The 20423-nt window shown below is 42.7% G+C and overlaps 1 protein-coding gene across 1 annotated transcript in view; it reads right to left on the bottom strand.

The window, feature by feature from the left end:
• Window positions 1–670: 670 nt before the first annotated feature.
• ADAM12 (ADAM metallopeptidase domain 12) overlaps window positions 671–20423 on the bottom strand; it is a 26047-nt gene continuing 6294 nt past the window's right edge. The window contains exons 4-12 of the mRNA XM_010144458.1: window positions 16970–17078; window positions 16677–16875; window positions 14159–14236; window positions 12233–12341; window positions 9054–9189; window positions 8291–8399; window positions 7648–7830; window positions 1950–2077; window positions 671–731 (exon numbers count right to left, since the gene is read on the bottom strand). Of these exons, the coding sequence (XP_010142760.1) occupies window positions 671–731; window positions 1950–2077; window positions 7648–7830; window positions 8291–8399; window positions 9054–9189; window positions 12233–12341; window positions 14159–14236; window positions 16677–16875; window positions 16970–17078 (1112 nt within the window). The remainder of the gene's footprint in view (window positions 732–1949; window positions 2078–7647; window positions 7831–8290; window positions 8400–9053; window positions 9190–12232; window positions 12342–14158; window positions 14237–16676; window positions 16876–16969; window positions 17079–20423) is intronic.

The following is a 20423-nucleotide window of genomic DNA, read 5'->3' on the forward strand; positions in this document are numbered from 1 at the left end:
TGATATACAGTACTTCTTCAGTGAGAGGACGCGTCCGAAGGGAGGACGTCCTCTGTCAGCACAGATTTCTCAACGATTTCAAACAGTAACGTGACCACTGAAATTACAGTACGACGGCTAACGCTGAGCGGTCCTTTGGTTCAGTACGTACGTTACGCATCTGTGTGCAGATATCGGGCATTTCACTGTGTTCCAGACGAGATTTCGATTTGACCCTGACACATTTATTCGAAGGTTTGTTACGAACCATTGAGATTGAGTTGTTTATCCATCTGATTTCTCTGTGAGTATCAGCACTCCTTAAAGAACAGATCAAAACTAAAAACTCTACATAGGACCAATGGAGCAGAATTATTCAAGTTCAATGAAATATTACAAAAAAAGGCTTCCTTTTTAGGAAAACTCAGCTATGGTAAAAATATCTACTACAGTGCACTGCACTGTAATAAATATTCAACATAAATTAATAATTTACAAGTACCTGAGCAAGTATAGAGAGCACCATAGCACAGCACAGCACCAAAGGCAGTAGCTCAGAATTCTTCAAAATAATGCTGTTTTAAACATTAAAAATTCTATGTATTGTCATAAAAAGGAACTCCAGCTGGAGCTGAAAGATAGTGCAAACTTCTGTCTTCACTGTTTAAAATAAAGGTGTCAGATTTTCTACTCATTTGGCATCAGCAGTGTTGCTGGACCTGGATACCTGTGGCGGATGCTTAGGAGCAGGTCTGTTGGAAAGAGAGAAAATAGCAAATTGGTATTTAAACTTCCGTTAGTTCTCACTGCCAGCGCCTCACGCTTGAGGCTGAGACAAATGGTAAAACCTGCTGGAGTTACCCAGGTTGTCCACAGACGCGGAGCAGGGGACTCTCCGCCTGGGAGGAGACCAGATCTATTACGATACGCCCAAGTCCCATCAAGAAGCGCTAAGTGGTGCCAGCAAACTCCTTTTTTCTGGTTCGTGATTTTAATTGCTGCCTGGCCATGGGTGAAGCCACCTCAATGTTTCACATGCTGTTCTTTAAACTCCTTAATTTTTGGGGTGCTCAGCAATTTTGCACCTGTTCAAAAATGCTACTTAATGTTGTAGAATAGCAGTTGGTTTCAAAAAGTTGTAGTAGTCAGCCTGAAATATTACAGCTTTCAGAATATCGTACCAGAGCGGTCAGCAGGAGCTTAACCAAAGCGCGCTCTGGCAGCCTTTGTGCTAGAAGTCTTAGGAAACTAACTTGATTCTCTTTTTCTCTCAGCAATTACATGCCTCACTAGCAGAAGTTCTGGAGCTTAAAATACTACTTTTATCCTCCTTGGAGCTCACTTTTTATTTGTAAAAAAAAAGGAGCACATTGGGGAAGAAAATATCGTTGATCTGTCCATTAACACTGGGCAGAATTATTTCACTTCCAGATTATTTTTTCCACGTACCTTTTTTTTTTAATTGTGCAATTTGTGTACATTCTGAATGCTTCAGGTGTTATTTCCCAAGGGTATAAATAGATGTTGCATTGCAAAATGTGTGAATGAAAAATTGCTTTTATTGGTGGTTGATTTTAACAGCATTCAGTTCTCAGCCTGATTCTGTAGGTGGTCTGAGAAGGATTTTTTTTCTGCTAGAGCTTTTCTTTCTCTCAAATTGGTGCTTATTAACTCCCTTCTTTTGCAAGGAATTGTATTTATTGGGCAGTTGCTGCAAATATACAGTCAGATGCTGACTGTCGCACCTTCAAAGGTGGTACAAATTCTGATACTTCTCTGGGAACCAGTGCAAATGTGCTGATGAACTCCCAGAGGATCAGTCCGATACTGCCGGCTTTTAGATACACACACAGAAAAAGGTTGTCGGGTAGCTCTCAGCAGTACTTGCAGCAGAGCAGAGCGCCTCGAGACATTTTAGAGCTGTCATTGAGCGCAGAGATAAAAATCAAGGCATTTGGGTCAGAACTAACCTTATGGGAGTAACGTGAGGCAGAGGTTTTGTGTGTCCCGGCGCTGCTGTGCCCGCACCGTGACAGCGCGCTTTGGTCAGGGGGTCTGCTGGTAGAGGCTTCCGAGGAGGGTTTGGTTTGTGGTTTTCCTGTGATAAAACATAACGTCGTATTAGTCTTTGGAACTGACAAAACTTATTTAACATAGCAACAGCTGTGAGATAAACGGAGGATGAGTTTGGAGTAGCGGTGTCCAGATACGTCTAAACGAGGAAGCCATAACTTGCTTTTAATACACAGGCGCTTCTATTTCAAAACACCATTTTCATACGATATTTTAATGAGTTTCTTCTGATTCTTTTCTCTAGAAATACTAATGGGTGTTTATGGAGTTAATGATTAATTGGTGGTAAAGGAAAACAACATCGATTGAATACATAACACTGTAAAGTAGTCCTGGAGAAAGATGGAAATACTAGAAATGACTTTAAAATGCAAATTCAGATGACCACAAAACCGCTCAAGTCCACTTTCAGTTGGTAGCATCTGTGGAATTCTTTTAGAGATGCTGCTGTGCTTTCATTCTGTGGAATTAAATGATTCATTAATAAGGAACAGAAGTCATCTGCTGTCGGGCATGAGCTAATGTCTCTTCTGTGTGGTCCCTGAAACGCTGCAAACATGGTAACATGTCTGTTTGTGGTCTTCATTATGAAGAACTGGGAAAGATTAAGTGTCTTGCTCAGGGCACACAGAACCTCTCCAATATATCCAAAAACTCACTTCAGATCCTCTGTTTGAACTGTGGAGTCATGCTTTTGATGACTAATTTTATTCTTTATTATTAGTTTGCCATAACTATCATGAGTAAAGTTGACCAAGAAGAAAGAAGCATAATCTAGTAAAAGATCCCCTGAAGGATGTAATAATCAAAACAAGAATTACTCGTAAATAAAGCACAACTTCTCATTATTTGTTTTGGGCATCCCCCTGTTTTCCTACTTTTCATGGCAAATGTTTGCTCTTTCAAGAAGGAAAGGCAGGTTGACTATCGACAGGCATTTTGACAAGGTTGGGAGCGTAAGTAAACCTCATATAGAGTCTTTTCAGATTTACCACAAACCACATTTTAAAGCTGCGTGTAATGTCTATCTTCTTTTTTCACTCTTGGCATAACATGCACTAGTTTGTGAGTGAATCACAACTAGCAACATGAAAAAACAATTCTTATTTTAACTTATTGTTGTAGCCAAATCTCATACTCAGTATAAAAATTGCTGGTGACGGTCATCCGGAAGAACTTCCACTACAAACTGAGATAAACATATCTTGCTGTAGGAAGTTTGTCTGTGAGCTCTCTATGGGGGTAAAAAATAATTGCAAATATTCTTGAAATAATCAGGCCAGGAAAATGATGACGTGAACAGCCCGCTTGTAAATACTGTGTGTAGCTTTATCTCCCATGGCTGTGCTGGGGAAAGTCGTGGAGTTTCATTAAACACACGCCCAGGAAGTTTTTCAAAGCATGATAATTTCCCAGGATGTAGAACTAGAACCTTAAAACCATTCAGAGAAGAAACCTAAGGATTTCTTAACCAAAGTTTACTGATACTTTTAAAATTACTGAATTCTCTCTACAGTAAAATAGAAATTTAGTTTGCTTCTGTAATAATTTTGTGAAATTCGTAATGTTTACTACATGGGAGAGCGTAGGCATCCTCATCTGGAGCGTGACACCATTTTAAAAACAAAGTTGTAACAAAGCCACAGACATCAGCAAGATAAAGACAACAAACCACAAGTGCCCTTTGAACAGTCAAAGCCTTTTCTCCCTTGACTGCCGTCGCAGAAGCGTCGCCGTCCCCCACGTGCTCCGCTGCGATTAATCCCCCGAGTCAGTCTGAGCGCAGGAGCGTTCAGCTGTTTCCCTGAGCGCTGTGCAGGAGTTGTATTTACTCCTCGGCTGGCAGCACGCGTAGGAGCGTAACCGGGAAGAGGACCCGACCCAGGCTCCGCAGTCTAGAGAAACAAAGGTCTGAAGAGTTTGAGATCTGGTGAGGAGGAATAAACAAAGAGAGAGGAGAACCAGCCTTGCTGATTTGTTTGTGTGTGTTAGCTGTGTCCTATGTCTAATCACCAGCTGAGAGCAGGGACAGACGGACTTTGCGAGAAGCTCAGAGCAGCGCAGTACTAACAGGACCGTAGCGGTTGCTTCCCCCCACCCCTTTTTGCAGGAGATGGCTAATCTGGAGGTGATGGTCCAGAACAGTTCTTCACCATCCGTGCGTGGCTGAGGTACCATCTTTGATACCTAAGCCAAAATAATTCTTTAGGCCCTTTTATTCCAGAAGAAACATCCACGTGAGGAACTATGTTGAAACAGCTACAGATATAACTCTGATGGGTACAGAAGCCCAACATCTGATTTCTTTTCTTTTTTTTCCCCTGAGCTTGTAAAAGTGTCATCCTTGAGTTCGTATCCTTAAGGAGGAAGCAGCAAAGTGGCTTGACAGGAAGTCTAATGTGACAAGTTGGCAAGAAAGGGTAAAAGAAAGAAAAGAAAAAAGGGTAGGGAATTCAGATTAAAGTGGAGATGGAGAATGTGTAATGGCTGAGATGAGGCAAAATGCAGGAGCCCTTCATAGGCAGGAGCTGCCGGCATGGGAAAATATCGCCAGGAAAATATACATCCTTAGAAGCAGAGGAAGAAAATATTTGAAGAACTAAATCCTCTCCTCTAAACTGATTTCAGGGTGGTCTTTTCTATTCTTTACATGTGGCAGGAGCATCCAAACTGGTGCAGCTTTGTATAACGTGTGGAAACTTACTGCAGCCTTTGATGCCCTGACAAGTCCGTAGCACAGCTCATGGTACCCCCATGGCTCGGCTTCCCTGCTTCACCTCTGCTTCCTCCCAGCCCATCTGTTCCCCCTGCAGAGCTTCAGCTCTTCAGTACACAGAGCTGACGGATGGATTTCTTTGTCCGGTTTTGTACCAGGCGTTCAGCATTTAACGCTCGGCTTTGCTAGGGGACAAGTGAACATACCAAGCTCTATTTCCTGTAATAAGGACGACCAGTAAAATATGAGATGTATTTTGGTAATAAGATGACAGAATCAGAGACAGCAACTGAATGCTAAGATTAACAAAACCAAGTGGACGTGACTGAATCAGAATGCACGGACTGAACCCCTGGTTGGTATAACCCTGTACAGCTCCCTCGATCTCAGGGGTGCGGTGCTGATTTATACGGACTGCGGTTCTGGCCCCTAAATAAAGTACGTTTGCCTCGGGAGAGCATCTGAAAGAAGCAGCAGCTGTTTATCACTCACGATTGTAAAATATTAAATTTGGCAGCAGTTCATTTGAAGGTTTGGGGTTTTTTTGGGTTTTGTTTTGTTTTTTCCTTGTTCCTTTTTTTTTTTTTAACTATGTTACGTACATCTGAAGGGAAATTTTACAGCACAGTAATAAGCCATCCATTGCTGTCCGCACAGCTGCTAGAGGGGAAAAGAGTTGCCTTAATGTCTATTTAGTATGTTGTGCCATCGCCATCCACTGCTCGAAGCCCAGAGGCAGCAGCAAAGTAGCTGGTGCTTAAATACACTTCTCAGAAGGGAGAGGCAGGAGGCGGCAGCTGCAGAGCCATAGAAACAGCGAGTGGTCTCAGAAACTCTTCTTCAGCACCATGCAGCAGTGCTGAACATCTGGATGGCATTATTAGCGCAGCAATGATGTCTAAAGAGCTTGCTCTTGCTGACCTGAAGGATGCAGTTCCAAGAGCGTGCTGAAGGAAGACATCAAGTAGAATCTGTATGAAACTAGACCAAAACTACTCGCAAGTTAATTACTTCTTCCAGGCTTTGGGGGAGTTAAATTGTTAACTTCCGAAGAAAAGATTTTCTTCCGTTACAGGGTTTTAGGATATAAAAAGTAGCTATTGAATTGAGGTTATGGACATAATTTTGACAGCAGCCACTCTTGCTTATTCACCAGGTTACCTCGAGTTGATTCCCCATTTCTCTTACTTCTGATTCACGCAGCAACTGAAGATTGAAAACAGCGGTGTTCAGCTGAAGGAGTAACCGGCACAATTAATTCGAGCTGCCAAACTGAAAAGCTTTTTGGCAGTTTCAGACCTGTCAGTCTGGTAGTGATTGCACTAGAGATCAGGTCGGCTACCTTGCACCTCTTGTGGGATTTGAAGGGGGGGGCACTTCGGAACCCGGATTGTTAATGGCACATTGGGCTGCTTTGATGTGCGAGAGGCTGGGGCAGAGCCAGATGCACCATAGGAATGAGAAATCGTTACTTTTTCTGGGAAAGCCTCTTCCCCATCTGTCTTCTGCTAGTTGCTAGGTAAGAAGAAATAAAAGAAATTTATCTTTTTTTTTTTTTAAATGGAACCATTTGATTAAGAAAGAGAAGAGCACATGCACTTCAAATCTTAACTTTGACCACTGTGAAATATGCAGAATGTTTTAAGGAATGAGGGAAAATAAACAACAAAACCATTGGAGCTAAAGACAAAAGGAACAAAAACCGATACATCTTCAGATTTCTTAGGAAATTGATTTTGGAAAGCATCCATATCTCCCTTTCCTCTGAAAAGGAAAATAAATGACTAGCGAGATAGAAAAAGGAAGGAAACACAAAGCTTCAGTACTTCGAAAGGTATTAATAAACGGGCCGCACTTATTAAAGTTGGTCTGAGTGATTTAATGTTAATACAAAATTAAACAGTTTTTCTGCGGCCGTACTACATGAGCCATGGCAGCTCAGCCCTGCCTCACCCCTTTTTGTTTCTGTGCTGTTTTGACGAGTGCCTTTCAGAGCACTGCGCTTCGTGACTGTCTCGCATAGCCGTGTCCTCCTCTCAATCACTGCAAGAGGGGCTCAGAGGGCTCGCAGGGTTGCTGCGGGAGGAAGGGGCCCTGTCTTTGGACATCCCAGTGACGTTCAAAGGGGCACAGTCACTCAAGATGCAGCTGTTTAAGTACGGATTTGCAGTATTTGCATCCAAATCGAAGAGATGCTCATTTCCACTGAACAGAAATAGCTGGGTGCCAGGTTTCTTTGCTTAGACACAGTCGCGCTACAAATGCAACCAGTGACATGGGATTTCACACAGGCAACTGCGCAGACAGCTTCATCTACCCGGAATATCGCCTCGAGATGTATCTTACAAGAAACAAAAAAAAGGTTACCAGCTCTGCATAAACCTTGCAATGAAAGGTACATCTACGTGAAGTACTGCGGGCAATTACAAGTCTGCTTTTCCAATCTGTGCTCTGGAAAAAAGCGATTCATACACCCCTTGGCAGAACAGAAGCACATCAAGCTAATATACCTTTTGCTTTTGACTTGCTAAGCTCTATCGCTCTGTCTGGCCCCTTGCTAACAAACTCTACCGGTTCCCCTCCGCTCGGGCAGCTGGTAAGATAAGCAGGTGTTTGCCTGTAATGTGAAGCTTGTTAATACTGTTGTGTCTTTGGAGTGGTGAAGAGAGAGGTGGGGATCCTAAATTTGAGGATCGCAGCCTCAGCTGGCATAAACAAATATGTTTACGAGGCATTTCTAGAGTTGTACAAAATATAAAGGAAATACTGTGGAAAAAGGGCGGTATGAAAGATGAAAAACCACTTCATTCCTCTTCACCTCATGCAGATACTCACTAAATATTAAATAGAAGAGAAGCTCAAAGAAAACCAATGGTTACCTGGGCGAACCTCAGTGAAGGGTTAGCTGGCAAGGGTCTTTCGGGCCCAGCTTGGTGACACGGCAGCTGGGGAAGCGGCGGTAGGACTCGCTGCGGTGTTTTCAACTGTGGCAGGTCGCGTGTCTTCACAGGGTTACTGATGTCAATGATCTGATACGGCAGCGGTCTTCTGGGACCATCTCTCTGTGAAGGCAACCCCGACCGAAAGTCAGAAACCTGGAGAGCTGACATCAGCATTGCTCCTCTAAAATCTCTGCTATTCACTTGATTTTCTTTTACTCTTCTTTCATCTACCTTCATCATCTCTGCAAGCAGAGAAGCAGCTAACGGCTCCCAGGGTCCTACTCGAGCACTACTCCTTCACCACTCAGCCGTAGTGTGCTGGTGCCAGCTGGCTGGCTCCGTCCCGGAGACTAAACTATTTCTTTTCTGCACTCAACATCTCCACCTGTCCAAAACTTAGAAGCCGTAAGTGTATTCTGAAGCCAACATCTTCTCCCATTTTTCATAGTGTTAGTTCTACATGATAATAAGATAATGTAATAATTGTGTAATAATAAATTACTTAAATGAGATCCAAAATATGTAATAGTTGTTTTCTTTTTTTTTTTAAAAAAACCCCCCCAACTATTTAGAGACTCACCTTTGGTGTGTTTATATTTTGTGGCTTCACGATGAGGTTTTTACTGAGAGACGTGGTATGAACATGATGAGGCTCAGATGAGCTGGAAGGTCTTGCTGGACTCACAGACCTGCAATACAAAAATATATACTTATCGATCACAACATACTGCTTTATAATGTTTTTGGAAACAGTAGCCTCTTCTCAGAAAGAGATTTTGCAGGGGGTTTCTGGCTTTTTATAGTAAACAAGGGAAGTAAAAATTGTTTTAATGCTCCTGCAAGAATAAAAATAAATATTGATTTTTTTTTTTTTTTTTTTTTTTTTTTTTTTTTGTTGGAAACCAGTAGTCTGTTAAATTAGCTTCTGCAGTCTGTGGAAACGCAGCTTTGTAACACCCAAGAGACTCTTCTAATGAATCTAGCAGTGAAACAGTAACGACCTCCAATAGGAAAGTTTCAGCTCAACCGAGGGTAGATAAAAGGCCATGCAATGTAAAGACACTGTTTTGAGCAAATGAAAATAAAAGCAATACTTCCTTCACTCCACAAAACAAAACAAAACAAAAGAGGTGTATAGTCAACCCCAAACCTACGTTATTTACTGACAATCAATAAAGTTAAACCACACCAGGGAAAACATCGCTGCTCGGTGAGTGCCTTCGTTCGGGCTGGCTCTTCCTAACACATTCCCCCCGTCCCGTGATGACTGGCCGGTGAGCACTGCGTGTTCACAGCATTTCTGCTAACGTCTGTTAGGTTGTAATCAGGGATAACCATCGTACCTTAGTTTCTCTATTGTTGTCTTTTTACTTGTGAACAGCCATCTCATGAAAGTCTTCCTTTTCAGGTACATGACTGATCCAGCGAAGATAAGGCACAGGGTGGTTATCAGCACTCCTACGGTTAAACTCTTATTATCTGCAACAAAATACACTGCATTAACTTCTGTCAAGAGCCATCCCTCTGGAAAGTGTGGTGTTCGTGGAGCAGGACGTGGCTGCCTGGCCTGGGTTTCTGACTGCAAGGCAGGAGAAGTGAATAAACTATGAATTAAAGACTCATAAACTTATTTCTTCTAGCCTGATGCTTGGATTTTGACCTGCTTTCATGGTGTTTGTTTAACAGTGGGGTAAAAGTTGGTTAAAATATAATATCATAGGTCCCTCGCAACAGAACCGTTCTGTTCTAGTCAGATATCTGGGGCCAATCATGAACACCTCCACATGCTCTCCGTGTGTTCGGGTCCTGTGTTGGTTGCCACCTGCAAATGGGGCCATAAGGTGTATGGGCTGTCGGTCTCATCCAGACTCCTACAGGGTGGTGGGTGTACAAGGTCGACTGGCACCTTCCTGGGCTGCCTGCTGCCAGGGTGGGAGAGTGACAGAGAGAAAAGGGACAGAAATACCTCGATCACGGCTTGGTAAAGTGCAAACTTTTAACTCTTGTGTCCCTTGAACCTAAGCAGTAACTTGAGCTCCTGTTTTTAAGGTTTTCATTGTGTTTTAACGCTGGGCAGACAGTCTGACATGTGGGCTACTGTGGTCCAGCCCAGACGGACATCAAGTCAAGTCTGGAGGCAAGCGCAGAGCCAAAGAAAGCCTTCAGCAACGGTGGTGTGTGCTCTCCAAGGGATGCTCTGCTCAGAGAGGGGCTGCAGCTTCTGCACTTGTTCCAGCTTTCAGAGTGCTTTAAGCTGCTTTAAGTACCTTGCTGGGATCTAAGCGAGGCACAGTGGTGAGATGAGCCTTGACTAGATGACTTGCAGCTGAAAGGAAGCCTTAGTTTTAGGAAGAGGTAAGCAGCAGCTCTGATCATTATGGATATGTGATATGCTCTTTGCCTGGAGGAGGGGATGTTGTGGTTCTTCAGGACGGCTGACCTGAAAAATGCACATCCCACAGTAGGAGAAACATCTTTAATCTTTGCTCTGGGAACCTATCACCACTGTCTCAGCCTTATCCTGATGGACTGTCAGCCAGCTGGCTCTCATCTACTGGCCTAAGGTCACCTGGATGCTGGTGAACAGTCAGCAACCTTGACTGAACAGAGTACACGTGAGGCTCGGCGGGGCATGAAGTGCTACGCTTTTTACCTTATAGCACTGCAGAATAATAAATCGCTCACCATCTCCAAAAGATTAATAAAATTAATAAGCTAAGATTATGCAATTTAAATTAATTAACTGCTCTACATAACAATTTAAGGCGTCTTTGTAGGAAAGATACGGTGTCAAAAGCATAGGTGTGTTCTAGGTCAGCTGGGTGAAGGCAGTTCCTCAATACTGATGAGACCATGGGCCTCGTTTGACCAAGACAAAAGTATTTTAATGAGCTAATCCCTCTGTAATTCAATTTAGAGATGTGCAGACTGCTCAGAGCGTGCTCCAAGCCGCCCCATCAAGTGTTCATATTTAAATCCTAGTGTCAGCAAGGGAGAATTAGTTCTCCGGCAATTTCCATATTTGTTTACTCCCAGTGTTATTGAACGTAGCACTGTCCTTAGAGAACAACGGGGAAACTACCACAGTATATTAAACTATTGTTCAAACAGTCTTCTGTTAAATTGAAGTGTTGGCTTCCAAACACAAAATGCAAGAATTATCAAAGATGTCCCGTGTTTGTCTTTTCCAGTTGGTGTTGTCAAATGTATTTCGTAGCTCCCTAGATGCTTCGCTTTCAGGTAAGCGGAGAAAGGACTAGAACGCTTTAGAGCAAACCTTAGAAGAAAACATTTAACACACAAATAATGGCCCTTACTCAGCGCCCGAGCATGGTTCCTTTTCTATCTTACCGACTGGTAGGTATTTAAAAACATAGATCTTTCAGCAGTGAAATCAAAATGCGAAGCTTTGTCACGGAAATGACTGTGATGTCGTAAATCCAGCATTACGATTCACTGCAGGACCTGGCATGGAGGGAATACAATCCGTTTTGGTCTCGAATAGTATTATTCATATCGAAAGCATGCAGATCGTTCTGCAGCATGGTTTAGTTTATGCCGGTATCTGCGAGTAGACTGCTCGTCCTGTCACGTACTCGGACATAAACCAGAAACGTCGCCGTGGAAGTCACTAAAGTTACAGTACTCTGGAGAAAAATTGGCATGTGATGATTATCAAATCCTAGAAAATTCACAATGTGCAGAAATAATTCTTTCGGAGGTTGGCCAAAGGTGAAGTAAGATACTATAGCCAATATTCTGCAGACTGAACGAAGGGAAATTGAAATGCAAATTATAAAAAATGCGCGTCTCCTGCTACTATCTGTGAGAGGGCAACTTGTGGTGAATGTGTGGAAGCTGTCTATAAAATGGAGTTTTAATCTGATTTGGTCAGAAATCTGCTATTTTCTACACCACAAAAGATCCTCCTTTGAAGAACAATATCAAATATATTTCTGATTTTTGATTATGCCATATTTTTGCATTTATATCCATCCAGTAGCCGCCCTGCGCTAGGCACGTAACTATTGGAGCAGGTTGTGTGTGCAAGAAGGTATTTGTCTCCTGATGCACCGAGTGGAGAATGCTGGAGCTTGGCATGTCTCAAGGTGAACCCAAGAGTACAGCAACATTTGTCTACCATGGCAACGGGATTAGCTCAAGAGTGGGAGCCAGCTCCTCATCCTCAGCTTAAATCAATGCCTCCCTACTTAGTGCAGTCAGCTGCTAAACTTGACCGTGTATCTTGGATAAAAAAGGCAAAAGCAAAGAAAGGCAAAGAAAGGCAAAGTAACAAACCTGCCAGGGCCACTGAGCCTTTATTTATGCAAAATATTTTGGTGCACTCTGCCTGTCTTGGTCTTACTTCACTAAATTTTCAAGTTGCTGCCGTTGTGTTTGGATTAAGCCAGTTGATTTACTGACTTACTTCCCAATTTCGCAGGCTCATTGCTTACAAGATGACACTTTATATTTCCACCCTGTCGGGGAAACAACAGGTAAAGCATGACTTACTACTAACCTGCTTGCCTAATGGGGCCGCTGTCCACGCTGCCACCAAAGCCTGGCTTGTCACAGTAGGGAGGGGCCCAGTCAGCCTCGCAGTGACAGTTCTTTTTATTGTTGCAGACCTGCAAAACAAGACAAATGGCTTAACATGACCAGGATGACCCTGTATATCTGAGAGCAGCGCTGGCTGATAAGGCTTCCTAATCAGATAGCGACACCGCTGAAAGAAAGAAAACTAGAGAAGAAAAGAGATGTGCTGGTATCTGCCTGTTGGCACAGCCGAGATGGCACAGAGCATGACACCATGGAGTAACAGGGAGCCTAAAAAAGCGTTATTTATTTGGCAGGTAATCGTTCGAGTTGCCCCAGCTGACAGCTTCAATAATATAAGGATAATCACATAACTCTTAAGTTTTATTCTCTCTTCCCCTCCAGCAGCCGCAGTATCTGCTTTCTAACTTCTGTCCCTTCTGCAGGGAACAAGAGTCTCTCCGCGCTGTCAAGGCTGTAAAGTTTTGTCAGCCCACTTGAACACTCCTATCCATCAAGGGCTTGCATTAGGCTGCACACTGATTTTCCCACTGCTCAGATCCCCCAGCTCTAGGATGAACCAGTTGCTGGAAGAACGTCTGAAACTGGAATCGGGGCTGAGGAAACCCTCCTTTGCTGTGTCGACAGAATACGCGGACTGAACCGGCCAAACGATGTTGTTGCACAGGCCGTGGGTGGCACAGACACATGTAGCTGCTCAAATTGATTTTTAAATAAAGTTTGGGGGCTTAAGGCTAGTTGTCAATATGGTCCTAAATTCTATTGCAACCCTGATTATCTCTGATCTACGACCTCCATGGAGAAACCACACAATAGATTAATAAATGGGTTTCTCGGTAAGACACGAGTGAGTTCGCAGGAGTTTGTGAAGATGCATTTTTCTGGCGAGGTTGGCTGGCAGGCTTTCCGGAAGTCTATACTGGCTGTGTCTGCAGAGTATTAAAACATCATTCACACAGCTTAGACTGGCTATGGTCATGAAAAATTATATATAAAAAAGATTTACTTTTCGAAGACAGCAATTAAAAATATCATTCGTGAAGCATTATTTTTTAAATTAAAGCACTACAGGGGTTCCCATCTGCACTTCAGCAAGGTCGGGGTTTTGTTACTCGGGAGGTTCTCCACTGTACAGACACAAAGATGCCAGTCTAAGCTGATGCTCATCCCAGCACAAGGGTAACACGCAGCACCATCAACACCGCGCAGGTTTTCAAAAGTGGGATGGTAACGTGAATTGAAGCAAATTAAAATCCCTTCTCAGGAGAATTTCCTATGGCTCTTCCAACGTGGTTGCCCCAGCTTTTCCCAGAAATGAACAGATCGTCGCGACTCAAGGTTAATAGGGCATAGCCTGACATAATGAACATATTCAAAATATAAACTAGGTTTCAAAACACTTTGGTATTATTCACTGGTATCATCTAATTTTCCATCCTGCACCACTTTCAGCCTATGAAATCCATCACTATGGTTTTACTTTATTTGAACACTTTTGGAAATGCTTTTCCATTTGAATGGAATATTTTAACTAGTCTGTATCCACACAGAAGCTGCAGTTTTTGACATGTTAATGGGAATTGTTCATGAAGGAAGGTTAGACTTAAAATTGCTTTGAAGATGAGAAAAGTCTTTTTTATCATGGACTGTTAATTAAGAGCAAGATAATTACTACTTGATAAATATTTCTTTGTAAAAATAATTTAATTTCTTGCAGTTCATATAAGGGAAATGAAAATGAAAATGAAAATACATAATAAAAAAAAAAAGGTTGCTGTCACTTTGACCGGTTGTATTACAATCATAGATCCCAAAGCTATTACATAAAGTGATTTCTTGTCCAGTGTTTATTGACCGATTGTAAAAGAAGTGTTCCTGTAATGCTTACTCCACGTCCGTGGCATTTTGTTGCACATTTATGTACACCAAAAACACTCGTATTCTGGCACCGACGATTAAGGCAAATCTGCAAAATAAGAGAAAAGGAGTTTTAACAGAGACAGAACTGCTGGTGCTCACAAGGCGTCACTTCCCTCTCGGTCTGCTCATCCACCGATGGTCCTTTGAGCAGTTTATTTCCCAACACACAGGCTGCGCTGACAACATTAGAGTGACAAAAAGATGAGGACACCAGTGTTAGGTGTCGTCTTCTTCTGATGCCTTTGTGAGTCTTTGAGGTCCAGATCTGTGGAAGCTGGATTCTGTTCTCGGTTGGCATCCTGGCCAGCACTGACTTTCAGACATAGTTCATCTTTGGGTGATATGCAGAGCTTGTGTAAATAAACAATCACAGTTGCACTGAAGTGGAACTCCTGGGGAGCCACTGGGGCTTGGAGTTTTTTAAAGCCAATTTAAGAAAACAGTAATTTGCATTTTTTCAGGACTAGGAATGCACCGAGCAGGGCCCTTCCCTGTACCTGACCTGGCTGCGTTCATGTCTTTACAGCAGCGGATGATTCCGCGAGGAAAGGTTCAGATCCCCTCGCGGTGTAAATTACCATACTTCGGTTTATATCAACAGTGCAACCACTTGTCCTGCTTACACACAACCTGGACCCAGGACAGTCTGAATAGTCAGTGAGGTTGGGGATAGATGTGGGTTCATCATTGTTCCTCTGCAAAACTGAGACCTTTTTAAGAGCTTTCCCATGCTGAACAGTTTTTTGTATGTCCAACCACATTTAAAGTGTAATAATGATCTTACAGGAAATGGAAGTAAAAATTAACATATGCAAAGTAATGAAATTCAATTTTTTTGTCGTTGTTGTTTTTCAGTCATTACAGGTAAACTTTGCTCTGCCAATATAGCTGAAAATTGAAGTAAAGCAAGACTAGATCATCTGATCATAGCACCAAACAATCACATTTCTGATGAAGATGTCCGTAATGAGAAGTTATCCCGCTCAAAACTGAAAAAGGAAGAAATTTGGTCTGGAGTAACTGTTACTATGCTATAATGACTAAAAAAAAAAATCACTGCGCAAATTTGCTCGTGTTTAACTGCAGTTCAGTTCAGTAGTACTAAAAGTCAGTCACAATAATTAGCATTAAGCAGGGAATAGTGTTGAAGGAGACGACAGGGATGCTTAATCAGGGCACTTATGCCCTGGGGAGAAGGAAAAATGGAAAGGAAATTAGAGTGAATTGGCATCAACGTGCGTGCACGTAGAGAATATGGTCTGATTACAGCAGTATTCACAATTCACATATTCAGAGTGCGGGAGCACACAGAATTCTGATCACAGGAAAATGGCTGCATTTCAACATGTGTATCTTCAGCTTAGAAAACTCAAGAATATTTAAATTCATATTCTTAATCCGTAATACAAACGCACTAATGTCCTCGAAGTAAAACATACAATTTCCTAAGTATTAGCCTGTGTATTCTATAGTGCGTATGTCTATGATTAGATAGATTAGAAAGATTAAATACTCATTAGTAAAACATAATGGGGTGCTTTCCCAGCGCTGAATTTCCTTTGAAAAGATGCTTTATAACAGATTGACTTAGAAATGTTGTAAGGGCTGTTTTCCTGTAGCAGAGCTGTCGTTTCACTAGGCTCGTACTTTAAACCTGTTCCCAACACGCTGTGACAGTGCCACGTAATTCAAAGACATGCAGAAATTCAGAGCCTTGCTCGAATTTACCACAAATTACCAAAGCACTTTTTTTGTTGTTTTTGCAAGAAATCTGCAGAGGGTCTGGAAACCTGCTTCATTTCAATGGTTCCTGGACTCCTTTCCATTCCTCCCTCCCCGTCAATTCACTGCTGTCTCACATCTTTCTCTGCTCCTTCTCTCCCAAAGGGAAGAGTGAGGCAGCCAGGTGAAATGCAGGCTACGTTCACCTTGGATAATTCACCAAGTTTGCAAAATGTGATTGCAGAAATCGGTTCTGGTGGCTGAGTGTTGGTGGGTTTATATTTTCCTAATAGGAGATAAAAAGAGACAGCTTGTATTGCAAGAGGAAGAAGGAGGCAGGGGAGCCGTCATCAGCAGATATATGACATTCTGAAACCTGAAGTGAAGTCCATGGCAACATTGCAATGACAAACACTGGGAAAGTCAGTGCTTGGAACTCCTCAGCAACCCATTAACGAGCCTGTGCTCTATCCTGCTGGACTTACTTTGCAGGAAACCTCTAGCCTACATGGACAGATACTTGGGACTGTCGTCAAAAAATCAGTTATAAACTTAAGCAACTTGAATCGCATCTGCAATCCAGAGCAGTGGCCAAAAGAAGGGGGGGAGTAAAATTCTGACTCTGTGTGAGCATGAGAAACAGTTATTTTGTGGGAAAAAAAAAAAGAGAATTCCAAAGCAAACCCCAGTCTGTCTGATACAAAAGACTTGGCAGCATGAGGCTAGAGATGTTCTCCTGGTTTGGGAGAGTTTGGGAGCCTTACTTTGCCGTCTTCACACTTGGTTCCTGACAGCACAAGACCAGGATCGGGCATATCATCACCCAAATACACGTGGGTACCACGACAGAGAATCTTGCCACCTTCTTGCAGTGGGATATTGGTTTCTATGGAAACAGCATTGGTGCCAATTACAGGTCGATTTGCTCCTCCTTGACACTGGATTTTTCCACATTTAGCATCTCTGAAGGGAATAAACAAACCCAACGATTAGTTAAACGATTTTAAATGTTAGAAACCCCCTGCCCCCACCCTTCCATCTGTTCCTGTGACCCTACCTGGGTTCACATTTAGCAAAGGAGCTCTTGGAGTCTTTGCCGCAGTTGCCGTAAGGATCACCTGCAGAATTGACTCTCTCAAAGCAGATCCCAGGAGCAGGTTTTGCACCTGAAACAAAACCTAATCAGAACTTTCATCTCAGACAAGGTGTTTTTAATAATTTTCTTTGAGCTCCACTGATGCTTTAGGGGAAGGTAGGATGTGATCTGCATAGTGATGGAGCACAACAAAACAGCGGTGCTGGAGCAGCATGCTAATCGAAGAGCCCCAGCGCGCGGGGTTTCCACTGTTATTTGTCTCTCTTGGCAATGCTGAGCAACAGACAATGCAGAACTCATTCTCTGTCAGAATTTCTCTAGATGACATCCCTCTTGTGAATCCTCCAAGGACACACAAACTTTTTGCAAATGCCAAAACCAGTTTGGTGAAGACAGACAAAGGCCAGCTGGTAAGTTCGCTCCCTTCTTTTTACAGGAGTCCACGTGATGCTAGTGAGAACCCGAGAGCTGAAGCCAAAGAAAATACTTATCTTTTAAAGTGCAGTTCCAAACACCAAGAAACCGGGAAAAATCCAGCGACACGCCAGAGTGCTACGTGTCTATCAAGACAGGAGCACGTGACATGGCAGAGACCACTGCTGTCAGCAAAAGCTGATGGACTGGGGAGAGGAAGGAAACCCATCCCCACCTTAATCCTCGGAAAATCCACTCCTGGGAGGAAAGACTGACTTGAAAGAGGATCATTTCTACTGTGGTGGTAGAAGTAGGAATCTGGAAAGACAGGGAGCATCTGTTTCCTATCTATTGTAGTCTTTCGCGATGGAGATGTATCCTAATGGCAAAGGAACTTCCCTGGTGAGAGTAGAACTGGAAATGTTTGTGCCGACTGATTACTCATCCCTACATTTTAGAAGTCAAAAGGTACCAGCAGAACATCGATTCTAATGTCCTACACAGGCAACCTCCTGCTCATTTCCCCCCAGATCATCACCAACTGTTTGATATCTTTTAGGGGAAGACACAGGCGTTCATCTGAAATATTTAAGAGGTGGAGGATCTACTTCCTTGGTTTGACTGTTGCAACAATTAATGTATCAGAATTTAATCCCTTTGTTCTATTGTGAAGCATGGCTTTATTTCCAGCTAGTAATTGCTGCTCCTGGCAAGATTACGAGACCCTTTGCTAGGGCCCTTTACTACCCTGTATTTTCTTTCCTTGAATCTAACTAATAGCACAATCAAGTCATGGACCACATTTCAACTGCTCCGGTACGCCGACTCGCTTGGAGGAGACAAGGTGGTAAGAAGATAGACTGGCTAAAACTCTTAACCACTATCTGCTAGATACATTTTGGTACTTTTGATAAATCAGCCAAACTAAAACAAAAAGAACTGGCAGCAGATGATGTGATAGCCTAAAGGCTGAGGTTATACCGTTCCTGCAGAGTTCTCTGATCTTTAACAGAGACAGAATATCTCAGTCAGTGTTACATTTTTTCATGTTCTGAGACACTTCCAAGCGTGTATGTCTCTAACTGTGGGTAAAACACATCCTTTGAAAGCCTTCGAGGAGGAAGAAGTTGTGGGGATTTTTAAAAATAATAATAATTTTAAAAAGAGGTCAAATTCCTGGAGAAGAAAACACAATCGAATGTGATTGTGAAACTTCCAGTGAGTGTGGATCTTCTCACTAATCACTCCGAGATTAAAGCCTCTATTAATTATCTGCATTTCACAGTTGGAAGCTTGACTAATACTGTGTAGTGCTGAACAGCAGTCTAATGCTATTAAAGACAAAACACAAAAACTTGGAGAGGCTTGAGATAGCACCCTCTTTTCCTTCTACCATTTTTACATATTGCAACTGGAAAACTCAGAAAGAAAAGCACAGAAGGAACAGAATATGAGCTGCTGGTTCCCTGGAGAGCAGGACAAGAGCTTGAAATTCTTTGGAAGATTACGATCGAGCTTGCTGAGTGCAGAATGTATCTGAAATCTGGAACTACTTGGGACTCACACAGGATTCTTTCACTTCTTTTCATTAAACCACAAGCAATAATCAAAAAATCAACCAAAGCATCCAGACGTGGCACTGTGCAAAAAGCAACAGTAAAACTTCCATTTTCAGCATGTAGATTCCTCCTCATCTTTCCAGGGCAGGCACGTTAACTATTCAGCTGGATACAAATATTAACATGTGCATATGCTGTGCCGGCTTTAGAAGGGGAAGAAACATGCTGTAAGCAAGAGGCCAACTGCTTTTTCTCCCACATCTGCAAAGACCGACTTGCTCAGACCCACCTCGCCAAGGGAGTAAGTCCCCTGCCCATCTGCTCATGAGTGTTGTAGGCAATCACTATGGGTCATTCTTTTCCTGGCTGCGAGCCCATGCCCCAACTAGTTCAGCCACGGGTGTGTCATTGCGATGACTGGAGGCTTCCTTGGACATATGGCAGCAGCAGCCCAGAGCACAGATACACTTTCCCTGGAGTGTGTGAAAACAAAATGGACGTGATGTCTTGTGCTCTGCCTGTAAGTGACCTAACAAAGACTTACTAAGGAAATGTCTTACAGGAGACAGGTCTCACTGAAATACTCAGAGAGTTTAAGGTATTCATCTTCCTCTTTCACCTGGTGAAACGTATTTTTGTTTGGTTGGTTTTTTTGAATGTAGAAGTCAAACATGCTACCCATGATGGAAAGCAGCCTGCAGGAAGATGACCACATCTGCAGCACCCTTGCAGGGCTCAGGCAGTGAGCTTTAACTCCAACCAATAATACTTGACAAGAAAAAGTATCTCATGGAGTCCAAAAAAATGTTCCCCTGCCAGGCTGGGAGTACACTGTGTATGACAACACCTGGTACCCAATGATCATCTGCGGCTTGGAAACCAAATTCTAGCTTCCTTTTCTGTCTTTGGTATCAAACCAAAGCACGTTGTTGCTTGGGATTCAGATGGCTGGTCCCTCTCCTGACTGGTTTCTCACAATATTTGGACTTTTTTTATGGATGAAAACATATCAGAGTGTAAGTAGCTGAACAGATGGTGCTACCAAGATAAAAGGAGTTTTTCGGAGGATGCTGAAGGAAGAGAATTGTAATGTTGTGTTTCTGGAGGAAACTCATTTATCATGATTGCACCATATAAACCGCAGCAGAAAGTCCCGTCTTTCTCTGTTTTGCTACCTCTACAAAGGCAAAATGATTTGTGAAAGATTTCCAGTGGTTATTAAGTGCTTTGAACTGGATGAGCAGAGTTTATTTCACTTTGCTATTGATAATTATAGTATCATGACCCTGTAATTAAGGTCCTGTCAGCCTTTCCGTGCCAAACCTGATTCAAGGGATTAAATCAGCTGTCTGAAACTGCAGAAGGTCAAAGCTCACCACTGCAGTTGTCAGCCTGGAGATGTTTGGGTTTTTTTTTCTCCTAATGTGTATATTGATGAGTCC

This window comes from Buceros rhinoceros, unplaced genomic scaffold (assembly GCF_000710305.1).
Source record: "Buceros rhinoceros silvestris isolate BGI_N320 unplaced genomic scaffold, ASM71030v1 scaffold5361, whole genome shotgun sequence".
Taxonomy (NCBI): Eukaryota; Metazoa; Chordata; class Aves; order Bucerotiformes; family Bucerotidae; genus Buceros; species Buceros rhinoceros.